Source organism: Prunus avium, chromosome 1 (genome assembly GCF_965620075.1).
Source record: "Prunus avium chromosome 1, drPruAviu1.hap1.1, whole genome shotgun sequence".
NCBI lineage: Eukaryota > Viridiplantae > Streptophyta > Magnoliopsida > Rosales > Rosaceae > Prunus > Prunus avium.
In genome coordinates, this window is record NC_142284.1 from 5,290,586 (window position 1) to 5,318,543 (window position 27,958).

General features: G+C 37.2%; 4 protein-coding genes across 4 annotated transcripts; 2 read left to right on the forward strand and 2 right to left on the reverse strand.

Moving 5' to 3' along the window:
- Positions 1–554: 554 nt before the first annotated feature.
- EIR1 (Auxin efflux carrier family protein) lies at positions 555–3,744 on the forward strand. Its single transcript, XM_021960287.2, has 6 exons — positions 555–1,953; positions 2,221–2,500; positions 2,727–2,812; positions 2,904–3,061; positions 3,302–3,378; positions 3,480–3,744. Exons 1-6 carry the CDS (start codon positions 666–668, stop codon positions 3,544–3,546), a joined length of 1,956 nt encoding a protein of 651 aa, XP_021815979.1. The 5' UTR covers positions 555–665; the 3' UTR covers positions 3,547–3,744.
- Positions 3,745–7,401: 3,657 nt separating this feature from the next.
- On the reverse strand, positions 7,402–12,487 carry LOC110758422 (Nucleotide/sugar transporter family protein). Its single transcript, XM_021960284.2, has 7 exons — positions 12,114–12,487; positions 10,897–11,048; positions 10,579–10,784; positions 10,380–10,473; positions 9,681–9,847; positions 9,397–9,567; positions 7,402–7,950 (listed from the first exon to the last, which is right to left on the reverse strand). The coding sequence occupies exons 1-7, from the start codon at positions 12,184–12,186 to the stop codon at positions 7,680–7,682; spliced, it is 1,134 nt and encodes a 377-aa protein (XP_021815976.1). The 5' UTR covers positions 12,187–12,487; the 3' UTR covers positions 7,402–7,679.
- A 7,175-nt stretch (positions 12,488–19,662) lies between these two features.
- LOC110758388 (Oligosaccharyltransferase complex/magnesium transporter family protein) lies at positions 19,663–20,411 on the forward strand. The gene has a single exon (XM_021960250.2). It carries the CDS (start codon positions 19,756–19,758, stop codon positions 20,287–20,289), a length of 534 nt encoding a protein of 177 aa, XP_021815942.2. The 5' UTR covers positions 19,663–19,755; the 3' UTR covers positions 20,290–20,411.
- Positions 20,412–24,113: 3,702 nt separating this feature from the next.
- Positions 24,114–27,225, reverse strand: LOC110758387 (plant intracellular Ras-group-related LRR protein 6-like). Its single transcript, XM_021960248.2, has 3 exons — positions 26,869–27,225; positions 26,456–26,625; positions 24,114–25,199 (listed from the first exon to the last, which is right to left on the reverse strand). Exons 1-3 carry the CDS (start codon positions 27,067–27,069, stop codon positions 24,524–24,526), a joined length of 1,047 nt encoding a protein of 348 aa, XP_021815940.1. The 5' UTR covers positions 27,070–27,225; the 3' UTR covers positions 24,114–24,523.
- Between the last annotated feature and the right edge of the window lie 733 nt (positions 27,226–27,958).

Genomic DNA, 27,958 nt, shown 5'->3' on the forward strand with positions numbered 1-27,958 from the left:
ACTGCAACACGCACACAATGCCTCTATAATCTCTCACTCGTTTTTATGGACAATGTTTCCAATTTGCATTACTTTATTTTCCACAAGTTATATAGATGCCTTTTTATGTATTAAACAAAAGAGAAAGAAAAATATAAAAGAAAGAGATATATATATATATATTAGCAGCTAGCTAGCACATATATATAAATTATAATATATGTGTACACAAACTTGCATGTAAAAACTACTCAGTTTTTATTTTTTGGTCAGAATAATCTGCCACAGCCACCGTTTTCATTTCACAACAAGAAGATACTCTCTCTCTCTCACACACACACACACAAACGCTCGACAGTCTCTGATTAAAAAACAATTTTCCTCTTGATCTCTTGTCGACATTGTTCGAGCATCAACCCCACCATTTCTCTGTTACCATAATTAATCCAAGTTCTTGCATGCTTTTTATTATTATTTTAAAAAATTTATTAACAAAAACAAACAAAACCTTTCTCTATAAGAGCACACAAACAACCATATCATTCTTCCTCTCCATCTCTCTCTCTCTCTCTAACCTCCTCATGAAAAAACCACAAATTAAGCCTTCCTCCACCCAATTCTCACTCTAAAACAACAAAAACCCTTCTCCTCATTTTTGAGAAAACAAAGCCAGAAAACCAGTAACCATGATCGCTGGCAAGGACATATACGATGTTTTTGCAGCCATAGTCCCTTTATACGTGGCTATGATCTTAGCCTACGGTTCCGTCCGGTGGTGGAAAATCTTCACCCCGGACCAATGCTCCGGCATAAACCGCTTCGTGGCGGTTTTCGCCGTCCCATTGCTCTCCTTCCACTTCATCTCCTCCAACGACCCTTACGCCATGAACTACCAGTTTATCCTCGCCGACTCCCTCCAAAAAGTCGTCATCCTCGTCGCCCTCTTCCTCTGGCAAGCCTTCTCCAAACGCGGCAACCTCGAGTGGATGATCACGCTCTTCTCCCTCTCCACCCTCCCCAACACCCTCGTCATGGGCATCCCGCTGCTCAAAGCCATGTACGGCGACTTCTCCGGCACCTTGATGGTTCAGATTGTTGTTTTGCAGAGTGTGATCTGGTACACTTTCATGCTCTTCATGTTCGAGTACCGCGGCGCCAAGCTCTTGATCTCCGAGCAGTTCCCGGAGACTGCAGCTTCGATCACGTCATTCAGAGTTGACTCCGACGTCGTTTCACTCAACGGCCGGGAGCCGCTGCAAACAGACGCGGAGATCGGCGACGACGGGAAGCTTCACGTGGTGGTGAAGCGGTCCAATGCTTCGTCTATGGTGTCGTCCTTCAACAAGTCACACGGGTTGAACTCGCTGACTTCGATGACCCCGCGGGCTTCGAATCTCACGGGAGTCGAGATTTACTCGGTGCAGTCCTCCCGTGAACCGACGCCGCGGGCGTCCAGCTTCAACCAAACGGATTTTTACGCCATGTTTAATGCCAGCAAGGCGCCGAGCCCCAAGCACGGCTACACAAACAGTTTCCAAGGTGGATTCGGGGACGTTTATTCAGTGCAGTCTTCGAAAGGGGTGACGCCGAGGACTTCAAATTTTGATGAGGAGGCGTTGAAGATGAGTACTAGTAATAAGAAGAGGGGGGCGAGGAGTATGAGCGGTGAGATCTTCAATGGTGGTATGGTCTCTTCGTACCCTCCTCCAAACCCGATGTTTTCCGGGTCTACCAGTGGTGGGCCGAAGAAGAAAGATAGTGGAGGTGGCGGTGGCGGTGGAGGCGGTGGTGGTGGTAGTGGTGGGGCAGCGCCAAATAAGGAGCTTCACATGTTTGTTTGGAGTTCGAGTGCATCGCCAGTTTCTGAAGGGAATCTTAGACATGCAGTAAATCGAGCTGCTTCCACTGACTTTGGGGTAATTGATCCTTCCAAGGCAGCAGCTCTTCATCAACATGAAACTGCTGCTTCAAAAGGTGAGCACCAAATAATTTTATGATCCCACTCCCAACCATATTTGTCTTTTCTGTGAATTGCTTGCCAAGTACTTACATCAGCTACTGGACAATTGACACCTTATCTACTGGACAAAAACAATAGGGAGCTTCATTAATTTCCTTTGACATAGATCTGGTTTTTTATTTCTTTTTATTATTCTCATTTAATTTGTTCACAAAATATTAAATCAAGGGTTGAATCTTGTTATTTGGTTTATATCCTAATTACGTATATTAAATCTGCAGGTATGCATGAGTTAATTGAGAATATGAGTCCTGGGAGGAAAATGAGTGGAGATAAGGAGCTTGAGACAGAAGAAGGATCCAAGTTTCCACCAAGTGCCTCTCCGTACAGTAGTTGCCAGAAGAAAGTGGACATGGAAGGAGGTGTAGCCAAGAAGCACCAAATGCCTCCTGCCAGTGTCATGACTAGACTTATACTCATCATGGTCTGGAGAAAGCTCATTAGAAACCCCAACACCTACTCCAGCCTTCTTGGCGTGGCCTGGTCTCTCATATCATACAAGTAAATCTCTCTCTCTCTCTCTCTCTCTCTCTCTCTCTCTCTCTCTCTCTCTACAGTGCACCCATCATGCATTGTGTAGAAATCACTCAAAATATTACTAATTAATGTTATATCTCTCACAAAAATAAATTTCAAGTGGAGTTTTTGGATCTTATTTTGCGAGAGATGTGATCAACATATATGCCCTCTCGTCCACTCAAATTAATATTCTTTCAATCATTGGCAGGTGGCACATCAAAATGCCAACAATTGTAAGTGGATCCATATCAATCTTATCTGATGCTGGTTTGGGAATGGCTATGTTCAGTCTCGGTATTTATCTTCAATTGACTCCATTATATATTGACCTAAATGTACCATAAAAGTATCCTTTTTTAACCACTGTTTTGTTTTTTCTTTCCAGGATTATTCATGGCTTTACAACCAAAGATCATAGCTTGTGGAAAATCTGTTGCAACATTTGCAATGGCTGTTAGGTTTTTAACAGGCCCAGCAGTGATTGCTGCAACCTCTATTGCTGTTGGTCTTCGGGGAGTTCTTTTACATGTTGCAATAGTTCAGGTTCACAATCTCAATCTCCCAGCTATTTATACCCACTTTTTTAAAAACTTAAGTCAATTAAGAATTCAATATGCATATGTGGGTTAGGCAATTGGTCGGAATAGTAAGTCCGTTCCATTACATTCAAGTTTGAATCCCTCTCTTTCTGCAGATTATATTAATTTAGAGTAATTTAAGCGATTGTATTTAAAAAATTGCTTATGTAATTAAATGATTAAACATTGTTTTTTTTCTTTTCAGGCTGCTCTTCCTCAAGGCATTGTTCCTTTTGTATTTGCCAAGGAATACAACGTCCACGCAGACATACTTAGCACTGCGTAAGTTCATTTACTTTCTTAATTTTGTTTTAACCCAAGAATAAAATGGTGATGAAAAAGGGTCTCTGACTTGTATTATGTTCGTCCAATTATTATTGCAGGGTCATTTTTGGAATGCTGGTTGCCTTGCCCATAACAATTCTCTATTATTTTCTTCTTGGGCTCTAGTTTCTGTATTTCCAAGTCATGCTTAGGTGGATGAACAAATCCATGCCATTGGATTCAGTGTTCAACAAAATATTTAATTTTGCTCCTTCATGTTAGTATTATATTATTTTGTTATCTTACTGATTAGATAGAAATTAAGCAACAGATTAGAGCTTAGAAATCTAGAGACGGATTTTTTTTTTTTTTTTTTATAACTTTCTTTTTTCTTCTTTGGGTGCAAATTTTCATGAGTTTCTTTTATAATATTTGTTACACCAATGTCAATGACTTTTTTATTTGTTGGGGTTTGGATCACAAAATGCAAGAGACACCGTTTGAAGTTTCTCAGAAATACCGTTGACTTACTGGTAGGTCCTACAATATTACTTGGGAACAGATGTGGCCCACAAACTCATATATATAAAAAGCAAATAAATAAATAAAAACGTCCACGAGTTTTTGCCATGAAGTTCTAGCAAAGAAGAAAGGAAGTTTTTGTTATGGATTATATTCAGTCTTTGCCGTAAACGGGTTTAAATTGTATTTCATTTTGAGAAATGAAAAATATAAAAAGATGTAGTTAATTAGCTGTCTCTCAGAAAATGAGTATGGAGATGCTATGTATAGATCATTCTATATAAAATCTACAAATTGGATCTTTACAGTTTAGGACGTTTTCATCCTTTACTGTCTTGCAAGGTACTAGTAGCTCAAGTGGTTAAGAACAGCCTCGAGTCTTGTGTTCGAGTCTCTCCCTCCGTGTCTTTTGACATTCTTCTTTTTAAAACATGCTCACATCATTGTCACAAAATAATGCCATCTACGATATTTTATCTTAGTTTCATCCATTTTTTCTTGCAAATTTATCAAGGTGATATTTCCAATCACCCAAACATTGAATTTGGTCAGACCGAAAATAAAAAGGTCGAATTTGGTCAACTTCTCGTCGAGATTATTAAAATTTCAACAATATCTCGCAGAAACTATTTAAAAATTTTCAATTTTCGCGTATCAGCAATCAACAGCGGTCTAAAAATTCCAACATTTTGACATCAGCTGAAGGTTGTCGTTGTTGTTGGGTAAGATTTCGTGTTAATGATATGCTTTATCTGACTTTACTTACTTTGCATGTAAATGTTTGAAATGAAAATTAGTAATCTGTGGTAGGAAAGAGAAGGTCTATTAGTGGCTGAAGCATGTGACCCTAAGCAGAGTGAAAATTAAAATTTAGTTTCACATTACATTGTTCTTGTAGTTCATTTAGAATTGCATTCGAAGACAAATTTGATGTTTGTTTATAATATTACGGTAGACAAAAAGCATTTTGTATTGCTTGTCATCATAATCTGCATCCATGTGTCTTGAATTGTGCATTAATATTATCTTATTTGACATGCAATCATATACATTGACTATGTTCCAAAACCTTCAATTTTTATTTTATTTTTGATGCGGAACCTTCATGCTTTTATAGATTCATCCCATCCAGTTCAGATCTATGACATCAACCCTTCAGCCCTAATGCAAAGGGAATTTGTCACCCTCTACTTCAAGTAGTCTGATTTTAGCTATGGAGGGGTTTAATTCCTTTTGTCCTGATTCTTTTTTTCTTTATACAGCATTTTCCTCATCGGCAATGAGGTCTATCACATAAGAAATGGTTGAAATAAATCTTTTGTACAATCCTAAGGAAAGTACTTGGGCAGGTCCGTCACACCATCACGTGGTGTTATAATCTATATAATATAATATGATTGAAAAACATAATTGATATGTTATGGATAGTATAACAATATAATCATCTTTGTGAAGTTAACTTTTGAACTCTAACCTCTAAAGTTCTAATTATCAAATTGCTTTGTAGAGTGATCCTTTAAAAGATCTTCTTTAGAAAAATTCTCCTATGCGGACGTCCGAACATTATTACTGTGTAGACGCCATATATTTGGATGAGGGAGTGGCATTCGCACGGTAATAACGTGCATATATTTGGATGAGAGAATAACTTATATATATATATATATATATTATATTTGTATATAGCCATTAGATTAGATCAAAACAATACATGTGTTGGGTTTCTTGGTATCACATCAAGGTGCTCTTGCCAGCTCTTATGCATAAACAATAACCACAGGATTTAGGATTAGATTCTATGGAAAATGACCTAAAAGTTGGTCAAAATTTGAAGACAATAGAATAGGAAAACTATATATTATTTGTTTGTTATTATCCATATTATAATTGACATTGTTTGTACTCTATATTCTAATGCCTTCTCACGTGGTCAAGCAAGAGAGTGTGTCTTTTATAAAGTAAATTAAACCCAAAATTAAAGTAGAATATGCTAAGTGCACATGAAGGTGTTTATAAACTCCTGTCATCTCTCGAGACATGCCATTAATAAAGAAAACAGAGCTAACACCTTCCTGTAAACCTTAGAGAAGACACCCTGCATTAAGTTCAGCAAGAGCTGTGGCCATGTGATGTGGATGTGGCTGTGTGTGTTGTTGTGTGCGTGCATATCAATCTAGTAGCAATAATTGTTTTTCTAATGAGTTCCAATTTCCGAGGCTCAAGGCTTCATCAAATCAAATGTCTGGGTTTTCTGAAAGATAGGTGTAGAGTTCTTTATACAATTAGGGTTTGGCCGTTTTTGGACTGTCTTATTTTGAATAAAAGACCAAGTCAAAGACAGTCACACAACCCATGAAAAGTTTGGTGATATGAATACGTGACATTTGGGTAGGGTTGTTGGCTAAGGTTACTTCAACATTTTCTTGTTTATGGTTTTTAATTTTTGTTTAATCTTTTTGTTGGGTTTTAATTTTAGTTTTGATGACTTCGGTAGCCTTTCACTAGTCATCACTACAAAACTACTAAGCACTGACCATCAATTTCAGGGTGGGGGCCCTACATCAATTGATCTTGTAACTAAGGCCACATTGTTGAGGAGATTAAGCTCCAACAAATCTTCTGACCCAAAAAGAAAAAAAAAAATCTCTAACAAAGCAAGAAGAATGCTAAAGAGGATTCTAATATGATAATTGTTATGTAAAGATTACCTCAATTATTATGACTGTTAATTCATATATTATTTATTTTATGTGAAAAAAAGACATTACAACCCGAAACCTTTCGGACATACAAGTCTAAAGAGGTCAAAAGAGAAAGCAGGCGCAACAAATTAAGGGAGCCCAACTTCCCACAGGAAGGGGACAGCCCATGACCTAAGTTGGCTAAGGCATCAGCCGAGAAATTAGCTTCCCGAGAAATATGAGAAAACTTGATGGAATCACAAAAGGAGCTCAAATGTCACACATCTTGAATTAACATCTTCACAGTCCACTGAGTACTAGCTTGGCGCGAACACAATCAACAGTAAGTTTAGAATCTCCTTCAATCAAAATCTTCTTCCAACCACGGTGAATCGCATGAGCCAAGCCATTTTTTAAATTCATACAAGAACTATCAATGATTTACAAACGCATACAAACTTGAATAAATTCTACAAATTGTCCATCCTTTAGGAGGACCATTAATTGAGGTGCTAATTGTTGATGTGACAAAGGTGGATTCCAATCTTCTTGTTGATGTGGACTCCACATAAAAAGCCATAAAGTTTTTTAAAATTACATCTTTAATCACATTGACGCATTGAGGGGGCAAAGCAAAGAATAAAATCCAATAGCTTGAAAGATGGCAAAGAACAGCTTCAGCTATCTTTTGCCTTGTAAGCAAAGTGATCTCACTAACACTAACAATATCATGGGCAAGTTTATTTAAGATATATATTATTCTGGTTGAATAACTTAAACAAACTCACAAAAACTTGAGAGCTATGGCGAGCAAACAAGAATAAAATGAAACACATGATTATGCTGTAACCAGTAAAGACACCTCCCATTCAATAATATATATATACAGTGTTCAATTTGCGGCCAAGGCAATGCTGAAGAACCCCACAGAATCTGCAAAGGTGACCTTGGAGCAGGTATTGTCATATAGACTAATACCAAACTCCAATTCATGGTAAAAGTGGATTGAGTACCTTTAAAATCAGAATAAAAAATTCTAAGCTAAAAATGAACAAACGAAACAATGCCCAAGTTAGTGGAGAGGGTTAGATCTTCTCATGCATCTAGCTTGATAAGTTAGACAGATTCGGAACCAAAGTTTCCTTCATGGATGCTGCCATTTTCTTTACTCAGTTTTGATTTTGGCAAAGAAGAGGCTTGTCGTGGAGCTTTGCTCGATTGCTGCTTCAAATTAAGGTAAGTGTAAATAGACATTCCAGCAATTGCTGTGAAAGCCCCAGAAATACTCGTCTTGCCTGGATTTGAACTAAAGAGGTAGTAGTTTCCTAGAAGAATGACGCATGTTTTGAATTGACCAAGAACAACATGCGTAACAGCAGATGTAGCCCTGTCAATTCACAGAAAGATGACAAAAAATATCAAGGATATCAGAACCACAAGAACCAACCAAAATCAAATTTTACATGCCATATTTCTAACAAAGTAATATAAAAGTTGTGATGAACAAACATGTAGTAGTCCCCAAGATACATTACAACCATTCAGCCATCATCCAGTGACACAAGAGACACAAGACTGTTTTAAATGGTTATCATTGGAATTGAAACTTCACGTCATTTAACATAATGGTCACATGCCAAAGTGTGTTACGAGTCAAGCTTGGTGCGATACCAAAGTAGTGTGAATTGTGCAAGCATGTGCTCAGTCTTGTACATGCAGGTAAATTCCTAGTTATTGTGACAGCATACTGGTATGTGTTATTTAAGTTTAACCCTAAACCTTATTGGTAGGTGTTGTTTAACCCTGCCCAGTTGTAAATATTAGTAGTTGCCTACGATGGATAAGTTTAACCTCCCATTGTTGCCCATATCAGCTATTGCACTCTTTAATAATGTTGTTGACTGTTGCTAGGTTTTCAGGTGCAAAGTAAAGTAATGCAAGAGAATCGGATAAGTGTCTCAGCTTCCTGCTCTAGCTAGGACTCTTTGTAATCCTACATCAGTATACTGTTATAAATGAGAATCATACACACCCATAGATTATTGTGGGAATCACCCATAGATTATACTCCAGTGTGCTTTTCATCAGACTTAAAATTTGAACCACTGCTGCATTGTAGTATTGGAAGCAGTATTCTATAATCAAAATTTAAAATATGTTGGGTAGTTACGAAAATGGTAGAGTGAATAAATTGACAGGATATTCTTATAGGGAAGATTCATCTCAAAATGATAATTTAGATATCCTTGTTATCAATTTGAAAGGTGACCAAATCTTGTTTCTAGTATCAGAATTTTCAAGTAAAAATCTCAAGTTTCTCCCTCTTCAACAAAAAACTAAATAAAAGCACAAGCAAGAGACAATGAGAAATACAGATACAGAAAGGTAGACAGATTGATGAGGTCATCAAAGACGAACCTGTTTCCGAGCCATATAATAATACATGGAAAGTTGATATGAAAATCAGGTAAGATACATCTCAATGAATCTCAGCCATCCATATCTAATATAACAGCAGCAAAAAGATCCTTATCTAAGGATCTTATTAGAGAAATTTTATAGGGTAATCAAAAGGAGTCTTGTGTCTCTTGTGTCACTGGTACACTGTCAGAAATGAAGTTTCAATTCCAATAAAATCTTATTAGTCAAAATGGTACACTGTCAAAAAATTTACTTCATTTCTGACAGTGTACCATGTTGACTAATTTGTTTATGCTACGAACCTATGTAAACCATAAGACAACGACATTGGACGTCAAAACTCTTGTATAGGAAACAATGGAACAAAACAGTAACATAGGATAATCAAAAGGAACAAACAGATATCACATACCCAAGTGCTAGAGCACCTGACCACTGAAGCAAGAAGCCAAGAATAGCTGACATGAGAATTGCCAAGGTGTTATTAAAGTTCCAATTGAATGAGAGGGCACCAGGTGGATCTAACCAGGGTATTAGTGCAACAAGGAAAAATAAGGTGATTGGCGTCGTCTTCCACATTAACCTGTTCAACAGTTCGCATTTTAGTTAGCTGTAAATATAAATTCTTCCAACTAGAGGTCAATATCAAGGAGATTCAAATACAAACTGAAGAGTTTCAAAAGGAGCATCACTTACGCCAGGGCTGTCCAATTTTCCTGCTGTTGCAGACTAGACCAAAGAATCTTGTTGACTGCACTGGGTATTATCCATGCTAATGCTACACAAGCACCAAAGAGATGGAATTGCAGATCAGTTACTGTAGCCACGGCAACACCAAAGGATACTACTGTAAGTGCTAGAACCTGAAAATTTCATACCAAGGAGTTAGAACGAAAAGGAGAAACTGTTATAGATGGTTAGAGTGAGGGTAATGACAAGTAAATTTTGTATAAGAACAATGATTAAAAATCAAGAAACACAGCATAATAGAAAAATAAATTAACCAATTACATGAAGCTGGACACAAGCACCCTACAAACCAAAGTATCAAGACCGAAAGAAATATGTATGTAAGATTTCCTGGATGTCTGAAAAAAGAAATTTCTATCAGTGGGGAATGCCAGGTTTTACAATTTAATACAGTTTCCAAATAGTATATCTTTCACAATAGGCAGGGACACATTGGATGTGGTCTACTTCCTCCTCATTTCAGAGTTTTGTGAAATGATGAAAATATTGAGGAAAGGGAGAGCAAATACTTTCACCAACATGTAAAACCTGATACCAATTTTCTATCCTACGAAAACAATAACTCAGCCTGGAATAGCAAGAACATAAAACTGCATTTTATTTGCATATTGAATTGACATTTAACTTCCAAAAGGAAGGAGCTACCTTGGAGAAAGAAACTCTCTTATTGTACAATAAAAATTCTGCGAGAACAATTGACGGAGTAACCGCAATCTTAGACATCTGATAAAACCCCACACTGAAGAAACAGACATCAAACTCAATGTTGAAAATTAAAATTATTTATGAAAAATAGAATCTGATGATCTTTTCTGTAGGTAGGAATACTGACGAAATATCTCACCTATTGTACTTCAAACTAACATTAGCAAGGCCAGTAGAAAAGGCCATAACAAAACCAAGAGTAAATAACGTAGATAAGCGGGTCGATTTTGGGGGACATGCAGGGAGGATAGACAGAGCATTTAGAACGGCCATCAAAAACCAGCTAACGACATAGTGGATAAAAGTGAGAAATATAGGAAACTGGAACCCAACAACTTTGAGCACCTGAGGAAATACAAACTTGGTAAGTTATCAGCTGGAAAACTGCTATTTTAAAATCCAGTCTGGCAAAATTTGGATAGGATAAATAAATATATAGAGAGTTCAGCATACGAACCAATTTGTTCACGAAAATTATGCCAACAGCAATTACAAAATTGAATGTAAGAGCAGTAGCAGGGCCACATAGTTGTTGTTGTTGACGCTTTGCACCTTCAGATGAGCGAAATTCATTAAATAGGGCTGCCCGCAAGTCTTCTAGAGCTCTTCCTGAGTTCATGTACACAGAGATGGAGAAAAAAATAAATCATCAATGAGCAACATACTGCAGATCCATGACTATTAGTATATTTGCTCAATGTATAATTAATTCACCTTTCCTAAATAACCAAAGTACAATTATAATAAGATATCATTCTCTTTCATGACAAAACTTAACAAACTGGAATAGCTACCTATGAAATATAACAAATGTCAATCCATAAACGTTATTCATCATATAAATAATGTTTTTGGTGTGCATATGCATTGTATATGATAGTCAGCATAAAATACCCATATGCATAAATATTTCCAACTTAGTAAGAAATATATTATTCATTAAGAACCAAAAAAAAAAGAAAAAAGGGATATAATAAATTTACATAAATTTGTGCATCCCGGAAGACAAAAAAAGTAAAAATAAATATTTGACTCAAGAATAAAAAAGAAAAGAATATATTTATTCTCTTTAAAACTAAGCAAAATCTTTATTTATATATTCTCTTCAAAACTAAACAAAATCTCTTGGCAAGCATGTAAGTATAAGTTACATCAATGAAAAATAGATTTTAGGGTCTGAAACTATCTTATGATTTCTTCCTAAGAACAAAAGTGGTGAAGATAGTCAATTAATGGCTCATGCGAATCAGTCGATGTACATGAATACAGTAACAGATATTAGAACCTGCAAACAAGAAGGCAAAACAGCAATGAGGAAAACTCACATGCAAGTTGTTGAACACCCATAAGTGAATTCAAACGCAAGTCACAAACTTTATCAGGAAAAACAAAACTAATGGGGCTGGAATAAAAGAATAATGTAAATGTTTCACACTATTCATCACCGAAACGCATATATGTCACCCAGATCAACCAAACAAAGAGACCCTTCATAGCTATGCCTAATCAAGTAAAATTATTGAAATTAAGTTTATTAACTGAAAAACACAGGTACCCAAATGGCCAAAATATGAGAATTAAAAGTCTCAAATATGAACAACATTAAAAATTAAATAGAAATTTCAAAGGTAGCAGCTTTTGTTGGAAATTGAAATTAGTAGTAGCAAAAGTTACCTCTTTCACCAGCATCACTATCCTTGCGCTTGAGAATCTTCCTAACGTCTTTCCTTACAAAGAAATTTAACATTTTTACGGGTGCAAAGCATCACCCTTTCGATCTCTGTCACTCCCTCTCTCTCAGAAACAATGGTAACGGCTCTGTTTTTGGGTTTCTGGGTCTTTCTCTTTCTAAACTCTTTTTAGAGGGAGAGAGAGAGGGGTAGAGATTGGGGTCAGAGTGAGGTGCAGCTGTGGTACTAAGTTTGAGTTACAAAGAGACAGAGAGGGAGAGACACGTGGGTCGAGGTGAGCGGTGATGGCGGAAATTTGAAGTTGTCTGTCTGAGAGACTGGGAAAGAAAGAGAAAAGGTAGATTGACCAAATCACTCCCAGAGTACCGACAGTCGACCAATTTTTATTACGTTGTTTTCTCTCTCTTTTCTTTTTATGTCAGAAAATAAAACTTGTCTATCAACGAATGTGACTTGGGTTTAAAGAATATTTTTTTTTTGTCTATGTGCGAATGTGACTTGGGTTTAAAGAAAGTTTTTTTTTTTTTGTCGGAAAAGAAAGTTTACCCATCAACCAATGTGACCTGGATTTAAAGAATGTAATTTACAGTAAAATTAAGAATTTTTTTATATATTAAATACAAGCTATAGTCTAAATTACAAGGAGAGGGGTTTCTCGTACTCAAACTATCAAGGTGACATAAGGATTTGAACTAGAGACCATTGGTGTGTAAGTTAAAACCCTTTTTCACAAGGCTAGACCTCATTAGCTAATTAAGAGCCTTTTGATAATGTAGTTTGAGTCAAACAAAATACAAAATTGTTAGTTTGAGCAGCGTATATATGAGTTAAGAATTCTATAGTGAGGGTCTTAAATATGGCCCTTAGGTGAGGCCCTATCTCTTAACTGTTGGATCAAATTGATTATCCATTGAATCAAATTAGTTAACTTAATCTAACGATTGAAAGATAGGACCTCACATAAAGGTCCATAAATAAGGCCCTCACTTAATTTGTTATATTGTCAAATGGACGACCCAAGCACAACCCAACTCATTGGAATTGGTCTAGTTCGATTTTAGTTGGTAGTGCCCTTGTTGGGCCTTAACGGTAATTTTGGTCATATGATTTGATCCTAATCCTAAACCCTAAATCACACAGGCAACGCCCTCTACTAAACTTATTATTATTTATTTATTTTCTGGAAAAATGGAACATGCTTAAGCAGGTTTAGCATGAGCTGGTTCCAAATATAAGAATCTCCAACTTGATGACCAAGGTCAGTAGCCCACACTTATGAGGCTAATGATGACTAGTGTGTGGGCAGCTCGCTACTTTTCTTTCTTGTATCATCATATTTCTCCTCAATCGCATGTGTTAACAACATCTTTTGAGACGTCCATGCAAAACACTCTTGTTTAGTGTTAGCGGCTAAACACTCTTGTTTGTTTTGATTAAGTGATTCAAACTAGAGCCAAGCTTTTAGTGATTTTGTTTATTGTACTGTAAAATCTATAATTAAGTGATTCAAGAGCCAAGCTTTTAGAAATTATTTAGTGTTAGCGGCTAAACACTCTTGTCTATTATTATTTCTTTTTCTATAGTATTTGTATCTATATCGTCCTTATATAGAAGATCTTGCATTTCTTATGAAAAGATTTAATCCTCTATCCGCCACGAAGTAATGGAGGTCATAAAAATAGTTCATCTACTGTACTATTTTCTTTTGTCATGTATTCTATTAACTATCTATGTTAATTCGATATCAGTTCAGAGGTCCACATATATTATTTATATGGATAAACAAGTGATGCCTAAAATATTTACTACTCATCACAACTGGTATTCGTCTATGACTGATTGCATTAAATTCTCAAACTCATCTCACTGGATGCGCATCAATCTTCTCCATCTCTTTTATACACTTATGAACATGCCTTTCCTGGCTTTTCCCTTGTTTTATCTTTGGATGAATTAAATATTTTAAAGAAGTCCTCTGGATTTATCTCATCCCATGTTGATGAGAACGTAATGCGTGACACCACTTATGCCACTGAATTTCTTTCTCTCAATCCATCAACAGGCATATAGCGTGTCTCAAATTTTGGAGAAAACATTATTATTGGTATCATAGATACTGGCATTTGGCCAGAAAGTCCTAGCTTAGGCCATGGTATGAATCAAACAAATCCAAAAAAATGGAAAGGATTATGTAGAGGAGAAACCTTTAATTCCTCATTGTGTAACTCAAAAATCATAGGAGCTAAGTACTTTAATAAGGGATTGAAAGAAAATTACAACGGAATGATTGTGGACTCGGCTAGGGATTGTGTTGGGCATGGAACCCAAGTTGCCTCAATAGCTGCTGGAAACTATGTAGAAAAGGCGTATTTTTTTCGTTATGCTGAAGGAACTACTGCTAAAGGTGTTGCGCCCTTGCCAAACTGACATAAATGAAGCTATTGTTGATGGAGTTGATTTGTTGTCAATTTCTTGAACACCGATCGGTTTAGAAAAGAACTTGTTTGATGATCTTTTGGCTGTAACTTCATTTTCTGCCATAAAAAATGGCATACTTGTTTCATATGCAGCAGGAAATAAAGGTCCAAAACTTAGAACATTGTTAAATGGGTACCCTTGGGTCATAACTGTAGCTTCTGGTACTATTGATCGGTAGTTTATGGGAACTTTGACGTTAGGAAATGGAGTAAGTATAAGAGGATGGTCTCTATTCCATAGTGATTTAGCATTAAGAAACTTGCCATTGGTGTACAAAAATACTCTAGCAGCCTGCAACGATACAAGTTTGTTACGTAAAGGTCCTAAAGGCATCATCTTATGTAATAAAGGGAGTATTATAAAGCAAATGGAAACTTTGATCTTGTCATATAAACCAGGAGCGATACTTGTTCATAGCGATCCCATGCGTTTAGATATAAGGTACATCAAAGACAATATAGGGGTGTCACTTAATGTTTCTTATGCATCTCCTTGTATATAGTGATTAGAAAATCTGATGCACCACTTGTTGTTGCCTATGTAAAACAGAATTGTGAACCGAAAGCTAGTATGAAATTCGAAGAGACTATTGAAGGACTCAAGTATGCACCATATGTTCCCTATTACTACCAAGAGGTCCATCGTCACATTTCCTAAACATTTTAAAGCTTCATATAATAGCACCAGGTTCATTAGTTTTGGTTGCTTCTGTTCCAGATATGAATCAAACCGAAATCAGATTTCGATACTTGAAAAGTAACTACGCCATTATTTCCGGCACATCTATGGCTTGCCCTCACGTTACTGGTGTGGCGACGCTTTTAAAAAGTGCACATCCAGAATGGAGCATTAGCGCTATTAAATCTGCTATTATGACAACTGCAGATGTATTGGATAATACCCTAAATCCAATTAGATCCTATATTGATGATGGGGAAGGATTATGAATATGCTTCACCTTTTGACATGGGAGCAGGTCATATCAATCCAAATCGAGCATTGGATCCTGGTTTGATTTATGATGCAACATTACAAGATTATGTAAATTTGCTATATGTTCTTTGCATTACAGCCACGATCAACTCTTTGATGTCACTGGATCAAGAGTCAATAATTGCTCGAGTCCATCTTCATCAGATTTTAATTATCCATCAATCATTTCGTTGTATGATAGTAACGTGACACAAGTTTTTGAAAAGTTTAGAAGGACCGTAACTAATGTTGATGGACTTGCAACTTACAACTTACAGTGACAAGTCCACCGAGCTCTCAAATTATCGTATCACCAGATGTCTTAGTATTTAGAATGAAGAATGAGAGCCTATCTTATATTGTCACTATACATCACAATGGAAATTATAACTACAAAATCAGAATTGGTTCACTACTTTGGGAAGAACAAAATGTTAGTGTTTCGGCTAAACATAAAGTTAGATGTCCTATCATTATAGCACCTTGGGATATCAAAGTTTGGGAAGTCGTTTTATGATACACTACAATTAGACATTCTTTATAACATGCATAAATATGTTTTTGGTAAATCTCTATTTTCTTCTTGCTAAAATATGAATATAGTTTGAATACTTTTGGTTAGTTGATTCTTCTTCATAAGGAGATATATAGGAGTTTACAAGGGTGCTTTACAAGGAAATAGATATAGTAATTAATTAAGAGAATATCTCATAATTATATAAGGATGTGTAAACTATATAAAATAAGGAAGTAAATCACCTAATTAACATAGGAAATAAATCTCCTTGATTTAGTAGGTTAACTCAGGTCAACACTTTTCCTCAACTTGGTGCATACACGTCACCAATGCCCAACTTGGTAAGTGAGTCATAAAACATTCGTCCACAGACAGCTTTTGTTAAGACATCCGCTAATTGATCTTCTAATTTTACAAAGGGTAGACATTTGATTTTATTCTCAATTTTTTTCTTTAATGAAATATCTATCCACCTCAACATGTTTAGTTCGATCATGTTAAACTAGATTATGAGCAATATTGATAGCTGACTTGTTATCACAATGTAACTTCATTGGCTTCTGTGGTCTAAAATTCAATTCTGCTAAGAGTCCTCTCATCCACAACAATTCATAAACTCCTTGAGCCATTCCTCGATACACTGCTTCTGCACTAGACCGAGCAACCACATTTTGTTTTTACTCCTCCAACTGACTAGGTTACCTCCAATGAATGTAAAATAACTCGATGTAGAGTGTCTATTTGTAATGGAACCAGCCCAATCAACATCTGTATATCCAACAACTTCAAGATTTCCATTCTTTGAGAACATTAATCCCTTTACAGGAACTAACTTTAAGTATCTTAAGATCTGATCAACTGCATTTCTATGAGAAACACTGGGTGAATGCATAAACGGACTAACCACACTCACAGCATATGCAATATCTAGTCTTGTGTGTGCCAAATATATAAACCTTCTAACAAGGCGCTAGGATTTTTCTCTGTCGATGACTCTGAGGATAATGAGGAAGACAGTGTGAGTCCAAGCACGGGAGGCAAGGAGAAGAAGAAGGGAGGGAAAAGAAAACTCCATTATGGGTCCGATAAGAAAGAGAAATCATGTAAGGGGTCCAAGGACTGGGATTTTTTCTCTGTGGATGACTCTGAGGAGTCTGAGGAGAATGAGGAAGCCACTGTGAGTCCATCCACGGGAGGCAAGGAGAAGAAGGATGGGAAAAGAAAACTCCATGATGAGTTCAATAAGAAAGAGAAATCACGTAAGGGGTCCAAGGAATGGGATTGTAACTCAGTAGATGACTCTGAGAAGAATGAGGAAGCCAGTATGAGTTCATCCGCGGGAGAGGCAAGGACAAGAAGAGTGGGAAAAGAAAACTGCTTGTAAGTCTCTGTCTCCCTATCACTCTGTTTTGCCGTTTTCTAGTGTGTATATGCATGTGTTGTATGATTTTTGTGTATGTGGGTGTGTGATTTGAGGGAAAAGAGCTGGCTTTGTGATGATTTTTCTTTGGTGAGAAAAATTGAATCTTTGGGGTTCTTGTGATAGGCTGTAGCTTCTTCTCTTTATGGTTTCGTGTGTAGGTGTATAAATATACATATATGCCTGTGTTAGTGTGATTTTGATGTAAAAAAGCTGACTTTTTTTTAATATATTTTTTATGTTTTTGGTGGAAAGGGTTCAATCTTTGGTGCTCATGGACTATAACGCGCCTGTAGCAAGGAGGACACGGCTAAGTGAAGAGAAATACTGGAGGAAGTTATGGGATAAAAAGGCTGGGAAACGAAAACTCCGTGACGGGTCTGATAAGAAAGAGAAATCACGTGTATTGGTTCGACAACCATAAAAGCATGTTGGGCACGATACGATATTGTAAAAGGCAAAAAGAGACGCAACATGTTGGCATTTTGCGAGTAATGAAGGGTGAATACGTGCATGTCTCGTTCTACATTAACACCAATGTGAAATTTATATAATAAATTGGGCAATATTGATGTAGAGGCCAAATCCTAATAACAACAAAAGGGGAAAAAAGAAAAAGAAAAAAAGATAGGGTCGCTCTCTCTATACGCGAGGAGAGCCGTGCGTCAAATATTAGGGTTTAATTTTTCACGTTCAGCCGTCATCCCTTCCTCGTCCTAACCATGCTCGTTTTCATCCACGTTCAGCTGCTATCATCACCCTCCCGGACTTGACAATGTTAAGTCATTTTTCTTCCATGTCGAGTCGCTGCCGTCACTCTTCTCTTCGACTCTAGGGTGCTGGCCTCATTGTTGTTTCTCTCAGATCCTAGGCGATGGTTTCGTCGTTCTCTTTCTCCTATGTGCGTCGGTGTCTCTTGTGGTTGCCTTGGTATGGTGGTTTCAGCGAGTCTGCTCCTGCTATTGTGCTGATAGTCTCCAAGTTAACAACAATCATGGTGCAAGTTGCTTCATTGGTGTCAGCGATCAAGGTGGAGGTGGCTTTCCTCACGCCCCCTCCATCGTCCGATCTGTGATCTGAAGCCTTACCTTCAGGAGAAGACAACCGATGTCCAGAGATTTGGCGTGGGTGGCTCTTCACCTAGGGTCTATACCTTTGATCCTTCTTTTCAAAGTGTTGGGTCAGGTTTTTGGCAACTAGGGTTGTTGGGTACCATTCTTTTACCAATCTTTACGGGTTTGGCTGGTTACTCTGTGATGGGAACTGTTAATCCGGGTGATGTTGGTGTCTTTTTTGACAAACCTATGGAAATTGGCCGAGTGGAGTCTCCTGGATGCATTCCTTAATTTGTTCTTGGAGCATTCATGGGCTTGGCATCCGACGAATTCTCTTATGCTTGATCCCCGTGTTCAGGTTAAGGGTTCAGGGTCCATTTTTGTTATTGTTGCGTGGTGTTTTCTACGTTCTCCCCTTAACTGATCTTTGATACTCAGCCTGTCTCAAGGACTATATTTTCATATGAGGTTTCTTTGTCAGTGTTGAGATTATACGGCGTGCTTGGGGGCTTTTTTTATTTATTTTCTTTCCTAGCCTGTTTGGGTTAGTCTCTTCTTTGTGTTGCTCGTTATAGATTTCTCTTTTTTCATCGCCAATTGATATTAGAGGTGGCTGGAGATGGTATGCTTAGTGGCTGTTTTCTTTCTTCACAACGTATTGTGTTCTCTGTCGGATGTTCTCACTGTCTTCTAGCTGTGCAAAGGACTTTGATTTTATAGCAGGACTCTTTTGACAATTGGATTGTGTTGTAGTATTCAAAGGTCTTTGCGTCGAAGGTCTATGTGTCAGTTTGTTGTTTTATTTTATCTTACTCTAGCATTGGTTCTGCGTGACTGTTACAAACTCTCTTGTTAGTCTATGATATATGTGGTACTCTTTTCTACCTTAAGGTTTGTCCTTCAAAAGGATTTTAACGAGGCCACTGTTTCGTGTCGTTTTATATACGCTATTTTGATTTTATGAATGAATGAATTTCTAATTTTTTTTTTTTTAAAAAAAAGAAAGGGAGATGAGGTTATTGCTCTCTATTTATTATTGAATGTCAAAACTACCCCTCCTTAAAACTCAAAACCCATCTAGCTCCCCAACTCACCCTCAGATAGTCGGGATAGTCATCACCCTTCACTCCCCTACACTCCACACAGCAATTCCCCACGAAAACCGAAATCCGACCCATCCAAAATGCCCCAAAAATCCGAAACCCAGCCCCCAACCACCGCCACAACCACCACCCCGTCCGACCCATCCTCCGGTTCCATCGATCCGCTTTTCCTCTTCATTCGGATCCTCCCCTACAGCTTCCTCCGCCCGCCCCGACTCCGACTCAAGCTCCCATCCCTCACCCTCCCCTCCCCCATGACCGTCTACGCCCTCGTTCTCCTCACCTACTTCATGGTCGTCTCCGGAATCGTCTACGATGTCATTGTCGAGCCTCCGGGCATCGGATCTACCCAGGACCGCCTCACGGGTGCGGTCCGACCCGTCGTCTTCCTCCAGGGCCGGGTCAACGGGCAGTACATAATCGAGGGTCTGTCGTCCGGGTTCATGTTCGTGCTGGGCGGGATCGGCATTGTGCTGATGGACTTGGCCCTGGATCGAAACCGAGCCAAGAGTGTGAAAGTCTCGTATGCCACTGCAGGGATATCTTCGGTCGTTTTGGCCTATGTTATGAGTATGCTATTTATTCGCATCAAGATCCCGGCTTATCTTCATTAGCTGGCTAATTAGCACCTTAATTTTCAATTTCGATTTCAGTTTCAGTTGATCTTGCAAATTGTGGACCTCAATTATGGTTTAATTTAGACATGGAGTTATATATTTATCGTATAATTAGAATCTGATACATCTCACTATCATTTCATGATTGATCTGTTTTTTATTTTTACTCTCTGTTTTTGTTCAATTGAATTTCTTGTTTGTTGGCTAAAAGAAGCATGCTTTAAGTGGGTTCAGAAGGTCTCACGACAATATTATTGGCTCAGCAGCATAAAGTTTTGTAATTGTATTATCATGGACGAAATGGTAGGGCTTAATTCATTTAACACTAGGGACAGAGACTAGATTATACTCTTATGAAATTCCTTGAATTTGATGTGTTGCACTATGGTGGAGAATGTGGAATTCTGTGTGATAAATTTTGCTTGTAAGTGCAAGCATAATGTCTGCTGGGTTAAAACTCTAAATCTTTACATCGTCACCGGAAATTTTTCTTACCAATGAATCCGGTGATACCACCGGTACTTCTATGAAGGACTTCATATGAGATACTGATACTTCTTTTAGTCCAACATGAATAATACTAAATGTCGATATGAGATTGTAACACTCCTAAAGTGCCCCTCAATTTCTATATTAATAGTTTAGTATCATATCCATATCAATGTTTTTTGATACATAGTAGGAGTTTGAAATAAGCATATGCCATAGGATTGGTAAGGGAACATAGTCTATAGGCTTTTGCAAATGTGAGGGAGTGCTAAACTTTGAATTTCAGGTTTTTTAATAGTGAAGGACTATAATCGTAAATGGAAATGCAGGATGGGTTGGCTTATAACATCCTTTGCTAATTGTACATGAATGACAAAAGCATATATGAACACTTACTTTGAGTAGATGACTTGTCAACTTTTAGTTTCTATCTACAACAGGGATTATTTTTTGATTGAAGATGTTTTTGTTTACTGTTGTTTTGGAACAGTATTATATCATATGTGTACCTTGTATCCATATCCATGTTTTCTAGTGGCGGTGTTCTAGTGTTTGAGCAAGCTGCCGCTGCTGCTTATTTAATAGTTAGGGAATGCTCTGTAACTATTACAATTGATTCTCATTGTCATCAAAACTTATCTCCTCTGTGGTCTAGGCTGTTACCTTACTATCCATCACAGGTCACATTCAGGAATTGTTTCTATTTTATGAAAAACTAGTAAAAATTATTGGAAACAAGGAAAAGTACAGGCCCTACATTATGATTACTTGCTTGGATGAAAAACAAAATGGAATGCATAGAAAAACTCATTTGTTTTTGGGGCATCACCTATGCATACACAGGAATTCTCTGTTTCAGATGAGAGAGATGCACATCTCTCCCTTCTGTCACTAGATCAAGCTGATCGCTAGGATCTTAAGCACAAGCATCGTAACCCGTATGACCTATCCTCCAGTCTACCCTCCCTACTTCCATACAGCAGACGGAAAATCAACAAGAAATTGGCATGTGGAGATTTTGAAAACAGAATCGTTGATTTTTTCCTCGGAAATGGATTCCATACTTGCTTTGGCATTGTTTGGCTTTCAGTCCGATCTGTGCATCACATATCTATGGCCTTGGCATCCTTAAAAAATCTAAGATTTTATGATAAAACTCACAGAGGCTGCTGAATCTTCTGTTTACTTTCTTAGTTTATGGATTTTGCCTTGTAGATAGACTGTCCTCAAGATTTTTGGTCTTCTGCGTTGCTGTATGATTGGAGTTTAGAAGTAATTGTGTTATTATTGGATGTATTTTTGTAAGATTAGTTTTCTGGTATAAGTAGTAGGTCTTGAGTCTGTTCGGGTTTGGTTCAAATCGATGTCTGAGTCATTTAAATGCCCTTCTGCAAAATTTAGACTTTGTTGAGAGGAAAGCTTGCTAGGTTTGTTCAAATCGACTGAAGGTGCACGAAACCAGTAGCCATTTTGCAAGTAAACGAATGTTTAATTACAAGAGTAAGATAGAAATGATTACAAATACTACAGTTGACATCCCCCCAATTAAAAAAACCACAATACTATAAATAATGCTCTTAAACTCAAGCCTCTTGAAATGCGCTTACAATGGCCCGATATACCACAACAAAGCTAAGTAAGCTCATCACAAATTGTCTAGCTATCCAAGTAGTCAAATCTATTGAGGCCTCCTCTAATCAAATGAAGACAAATACCGCTAGAACAAAGGCTAGTTGGTTGGCGACAAAACTAATTTCACATCCCAAACAAACCCTTAATCAATGTAGACCAATATAGGGTGTTATTATTTAGACCCCTCAAATTCGGTTAGTAAACTCCCTTCTAGTGGCAAAGTGCTTGTAGTTCAAGTGGTAAAAAATAGTTACCTATGCACTCAAGGTCCTGTGTTCAAATCTTCCCCCCATCCTTCCCTTTTTATCTAAAATTTTTATATAAAAAAAAATCGTATAGTGGAATTCAAAATGACCATTTTAGCCTCGAGTATAAAAGCCTTTTTAAGGACAATACAATCAACTTACATTTGACAATAGGACTTTCAAATCCTCGTTTAGGAGGTTTTGGACGAGATATATGGATGTTTACTTCTTGAGTTTAAACATTGACTAATTGTGTTTTGGTCAGCCCTCTTGTTGAGCGAAATATGAACAATCACTTTCAACAAGCCGAAGTCCACTTGATTTTTGGCCTTAAAAAATCACAGATTTGAACTCTCAAATTGGGTGATCGCATGCATATAATGAACAAAAAAGCAACAAAACCAATAAACTAGTTAAGATGTGAGTATATTGTGGAGGTGTTGCTTTCATAAGGACGAAGATGAGGAAGTAGTGGATCTGAGGTTAAAAAACCCTTTTTTCATGTGAATTGCCACTCACTCACTCCGTCTATAGACTCATTGCCTTGAGATATGCACCCAATTTTCTTATTCCTAGTAATATTAATTTAAGAAACACGACTTTTGATTTTGTTTAATTACTAGTATTTTTTTTCTCTTAGCCAAAAAGGGTTACTAGTTTTTCTTTATATATATAATATTGTATTTTTCTTTGATTACAGGCTAATCGTTGAAGATCTATAGCATCAAGTTTCAGTGACTTGAAACTTGAAACCGTAGGTTTCACTAATAGGGTTCATGTGCTATATAATTTTTTTCGTTTTCTAACCACAATTATTTCCCACTACCATTATTTCCTTTATATTTTAAGCATAAAGATAATAAAGAGTGGTCCACTAAGCCCAACCAACCCAGCAAAAAACACAAAACAACACAATAGCCAACAAGCCAAACAGACCAAAAAAATAAAATCCCTAGACTAAAAGCACGACAGAACCAGAGATATCAGCCCACCCTAGAAAATTTCCTGGTTAATTCCGCCATTGAATTTATTATGCACTTTGAATTACAAACAATATCAAATCAGGAATATCACTACATCAACATCAACCATCTTTAATTGCTCGAGTCCATTTTCAGATTTTAACTATCCATCATTCATCTCTTTATATAATGATGACGGTAACTAATCGTATTGGTGAAGAATTCGCAACTTACATGGCTACGGCGACTACTCCACAAGGTTCTACGATTACAGTCTCACCAAAAATATTAGTGTTTAGAAAAAAAAGTATCAGAAACATATGGAATGAAAAAAAAAGTATGAGTATAACCTAACTATATAGTCACAAAGGGAATGAAAATCATACACTCACATCTGGCTCGTTACTTTGGGTAGAACAAAGTCTTGGTTCTCCGCCTAAGCATATGATTATGAAGCAAAAAGGATAAGAAAAAAAGGATATAATAATTCCGGTTTCTACAAAAGATTTATTTATAAAAAGATCCAAAACTGTACATGAAGCCCATGAAATTTATTTACAGACCAGACATGCATGAAATACTAATATTTTAAATGACCCCACAGACCCCATGTATCTATCTGATATAGAGGAGACCTATAATACTATTTCTAATGCAAGCTACATGATCTGCTCGAAGAACTTATGCGCAAGACAACCCTCGATCCTACTATCAACCCTCACTTACCTACATGGTTTATAATACCATTAATTACCAATACCATCACCCAAAACAAAAACAAAAACACACACTCACACACACTCGAAATTAACCCCATCCTCATGAGTATTCAAACTCATGATTCATGAACATAAGTAGGATTCTTAATTTTCATTATTTTTTTCCGAAAGACGATTGTACCCTTCACCGAGTGAAGTAATTACGGGGAGAGAAGAGGCGACGTGGTGAGAACATCCCCATGTACCTCGGGGAAGCAAGGCCGTCGATGGAGCGATACTCGGGCATGATGAACCCTTCTTTCTCCTCCCGGGACACGCTTCGAGCCCCATTGAACGTGCCGTACTTGACCAACTTGCCCATCCAAGACTTCTTCTTGGGTGGGCTCTTGTGTCCCCCATTCATTTTCTCACTAAGGTACTCCTTCACTGAATGCAATCCTTGCTCAAACACCTCAGGAGGAGGCGAAGACATAGGGTTGCCTTGTACAGTAAGCTTCTGAAGCTTCTTGAGGCATCCGATGGAGTCTGGTAGAGCAGTGATCTTGTTGTAGCTGACGTCCAATTCGACAAGAGACATGAGGAGGCCAATGGAGTATGGTAGGGTTTCGAGGTACTGGAAGTTTTGGCTCACATTGAGAATTTCAAGGTTGATAAGGTTCTCAAGATCTTCAGGGAGGGACCTGAGGCAGTTGAGACGAGCGTCTAGTACGCGCAAAGAGGACAAGTGGGTGAGGGAGCGTGGTAGGAAGACAAGCTTGTTGGAGTTCACTGATAGCTTCTTGAGGTTGTGGAGCTCAAAACCAATGGTGTCTGGGAGCTGGCTCAGCTTGTTGAAGTTGGCATTCAGATCTTCCAATGACCTGAGTAATTGTAAAACCAAGATTAAGTTCAAACTAATGTATAATTTAATACACTCGTATGAGTTTCGGTTTCAAATTCAAAAAGAATAAAACTATGTGTATCATATTTACTAATCATATCGTAAACTACACACATTTTTATTGAAAATAATTCATTATTATTATTTTCTTTGGTATAAGACCCGCTAGTGGGGAACCATTATGTATTGGTTGACCTTATTTTAAAGTGCCGTAACCATTTTGTATTGTTTAGTTTACTGGTTGTACGGTCTATAGTTGCCCTACTTGTCTTTGCATGCGTGTAACTGTTATTTCATGAGTTTTCAATTTGAAATTGAATTCTACTTTTGACTTATTTGTTGTAACTTCTCTTCACCATTCATTTGGCTCCTACAAGTCAAAAGCAGTAATCACAGCATCAAGATGGACTTCTAAAAATAGTAGTATTTTATTGAGAAATGATCAGAATATTGGACAACAAAAATATTACAACAACTAGAAAGCAATGTCTTTCTCCTGTTAGAAAAAGGAAACAAATTAGAAAGGATCTAGCTTGAATTAATAACTAGGGTTTTTAAAATATTTCTATTCAATGTTCAAATCTGATCACGATAAGGACTCGTTTTTGGTGTAATTGTGAATTCATGTGATGCAATGGTGTGGAATATAATATAAGAAAATGGTGACATCAGAAGACGGTTTCATAACAGAATATGATATTAATGTACGATTTTGTCATATATGTAAAGAAATTAATTGCATCCGTTTCATCATGTTGTATAAAGAGGATCCCCAGACTCAACCCAGAAGTTTCTTAGTTTTTTTATGATCTTTTGATACAATCAATATTTGGTGGGATGAGGGGAGGGGGAATCAAACCTAGAACCTCGGGTGCACGAGTAAATGCTACTTTTTTTGCTTAAAGAGAAAAGTTATAGAGGGCCACTAAGAGAAAAGCTAGAAGCCCCTTGCTACTTCATTTTAAGCCAAACATTTTATAACCAGTCATTTAATTAAGATTTTTCTTGGAACACATGGACAATACTAACTAGGATATTCATTAATTAAGTGAAATCTCTTATTTACCTTTCAAAATTTATTTATTTATAATGATTAAATTTCCAGAAAATCACTATGTAAAAATACTAATAAATAAATTAAGGATTGACCTTGTATATTTATATCAAGAATTAATTAATGAAATAGTTATTCTCATCGAATTGGAAAGAGAAAGAGGAACAGAAGGGACAACGAACCTGCAATTTTCAATAGTTTTTGGGAGAAATGCAAGAAGGTTTCCAGAAACATTGAGGACCTTAAGCTTGGACAAACAACCAATTGAGTTTGGGAGAGATTTCAGCTGATTTGAATGCACGTCCAGCACTAGCACGTTTAGTAACCTTGCTGTCAAGGATTCTGGTATGTTCTGTAAAATTGACACCAAAAGAGAATATTAGAAGAAATATATGCATATATCTAAAATAATATACGTTAATATATAAACATTCATTCAAAACCTAAATTGCAGAGGCCTCTCTAATCCCCCAACATACAGAAATATGAACCTTCACCTAAGCAACGCTACATCCGATCTCATGTACTGGTGGTGCTGCTTACGAGATGAGATGATTGCGAGACTAAATAAATTCAATTAAGCTAGAATTAGTACCTGAAGATTGTTATTGGAAAGATCAAGCTTGCAAATAGTTCCCAAATTGAGGGAAGGATTAGGCAGGGCATCAAGAGACATCCCACTCAAATCCACAATCTCAAGCCTCTCTTCATCCATTGACTTTTTCCTCTCATGAGCAGCTCTCTTCTTGGTATCCATTCTTATTTGCTGCTGGTGCTGTTGCTGTTCGTACATCATCTTCACAAACCCGAGAAAGATTCTAGATCAAATTCCTTCTCGAGCAACAAACAGAAAATTAAAGATAGAAACTTTCTAGAGGGGGGCTTATTTGTGTTTTGCGCTGTGTTTGTAACGTGCTTGGTTGGAAGGAAAGAAAATAAGGGTAAGAATATTTGAAGAGAAGAGAGAGTGTAAAGGACGTACGGAAGGGAGAGAGAGAGGAGAGAGAGAGTACCTACCACGTGTGAATGACGTTAGTGAGGAAAGTACAAGGCCGTATGCTTCGGGGTTGCGTGGCCATGTCTCCCACTTGGATTAAGTCAACCCTTACCTTCCGGCCACCCGCAAATGTAGCCCACTTTGGCTTATTGTGATTTGCCCTATTCTTATCGCTTACTTATTATTTTCTCGGTGTTGATCCTTGGACCAAATCCAACAAGCAATTTCTCTATGTTTTTATTACTCGTTTCTTTAGTTTAATTAGTCTTTTATAAAATTGTCAAATGGCTACGCAAGGGGGTATGCATGTAATGGCAATATTTATCGATTGTTTTCTTCCTTAGATTCTTACAATTCTTTAACTAATCGGAATTGAAGAGTCTGATGGGACATAAAATTTTGAAGTGGCAAATAAACCTTCTTAAATTGCCATATAGATCAACAAACTTTAATTTGAAGAGTTTAATTTGCTACTACTATCGGAGATGCTCTAACCTTGCGTTTGCATAATAAAAATAAATTTGGAATGTGAATAATAGTTAAATTTTCTAAATTGGTACACATAATTAATTCCCTTGTTTGTATTCATGAACAAATAAATTTTTTCATGTTTGGATTGTATAATTTTCGACAGTTCATTTTACTCTGCAACTACTCCAAGTTGAACTAGAAAAAGTAGAAAACATTT

Coding starts and splice junctions, on each gene's coding strand:
- LOC110758422 (XM_021960284.2), bottom strand. CDS start 12,186: ATGTTAAATTTCTTTGTAAGGAAAGACGTTAGGAAGATTCTCAAGCGC. Junction 9,848..10,379: donor AGAGAGTTTCTTTCTCCAAG/GTAGCTCCTTCC, acceptor TGAAATTTTCAG/GTTCTAGCACTTACAGTAGT. Junction 9,568..9,680: donor GAAAATTGGACAGCCCTGGC/GTAAGTGATGCT, acceptor ACTGTTGAACAG/GTTAATGTGGAAGACGACGC.
- EIR1 (XM_021960287.2), top strand. CDS start 666: ATGATCGCTGGCAAGGACATATACGATGTTTTTGCAGCCATAGTCCCT. Junction 2,501..2,726: donor TGGTCTCTCATATCATACAA/GTAAATCTCTCT, acceptor AATCATTGGCAG/GTGGCACATCAAAATGCCAA. Junction 2,813..2,903: donor AATGGCTATGTTCAGTCTCG/GTATTTATCTTC, acceptor TTTTCTTTCCAG/GATTATTCATGGCTTTACAA.
- LOC110758387 (XM_021960248.2), bottom strand. CDS start 27,069: ATGATGTACGAACAGCAACAGCACCAGCAGCAAATAAGAATGGATACC. Junction 26,626..26,868: donor TTTCCAATAACAATCTTCAG/GTACTAATTCTA, acceptor TCAATTTTACAG/AACATACCAGAATCCTTGAC. Junction 25,200..26,455: donor AAAACTATTGAAAATTGCAG/GTTCGTTGTCCC, acceptor ACAATTACTCAG/GTCATTGGAAGATCTGAATG.
- LOC110758388 (XM_021960250.2), top strand. CDS start 19,756: ATGCCCCAAAAATCCGAAACCCAGCCCCCAACCACCGCCACAACCACC.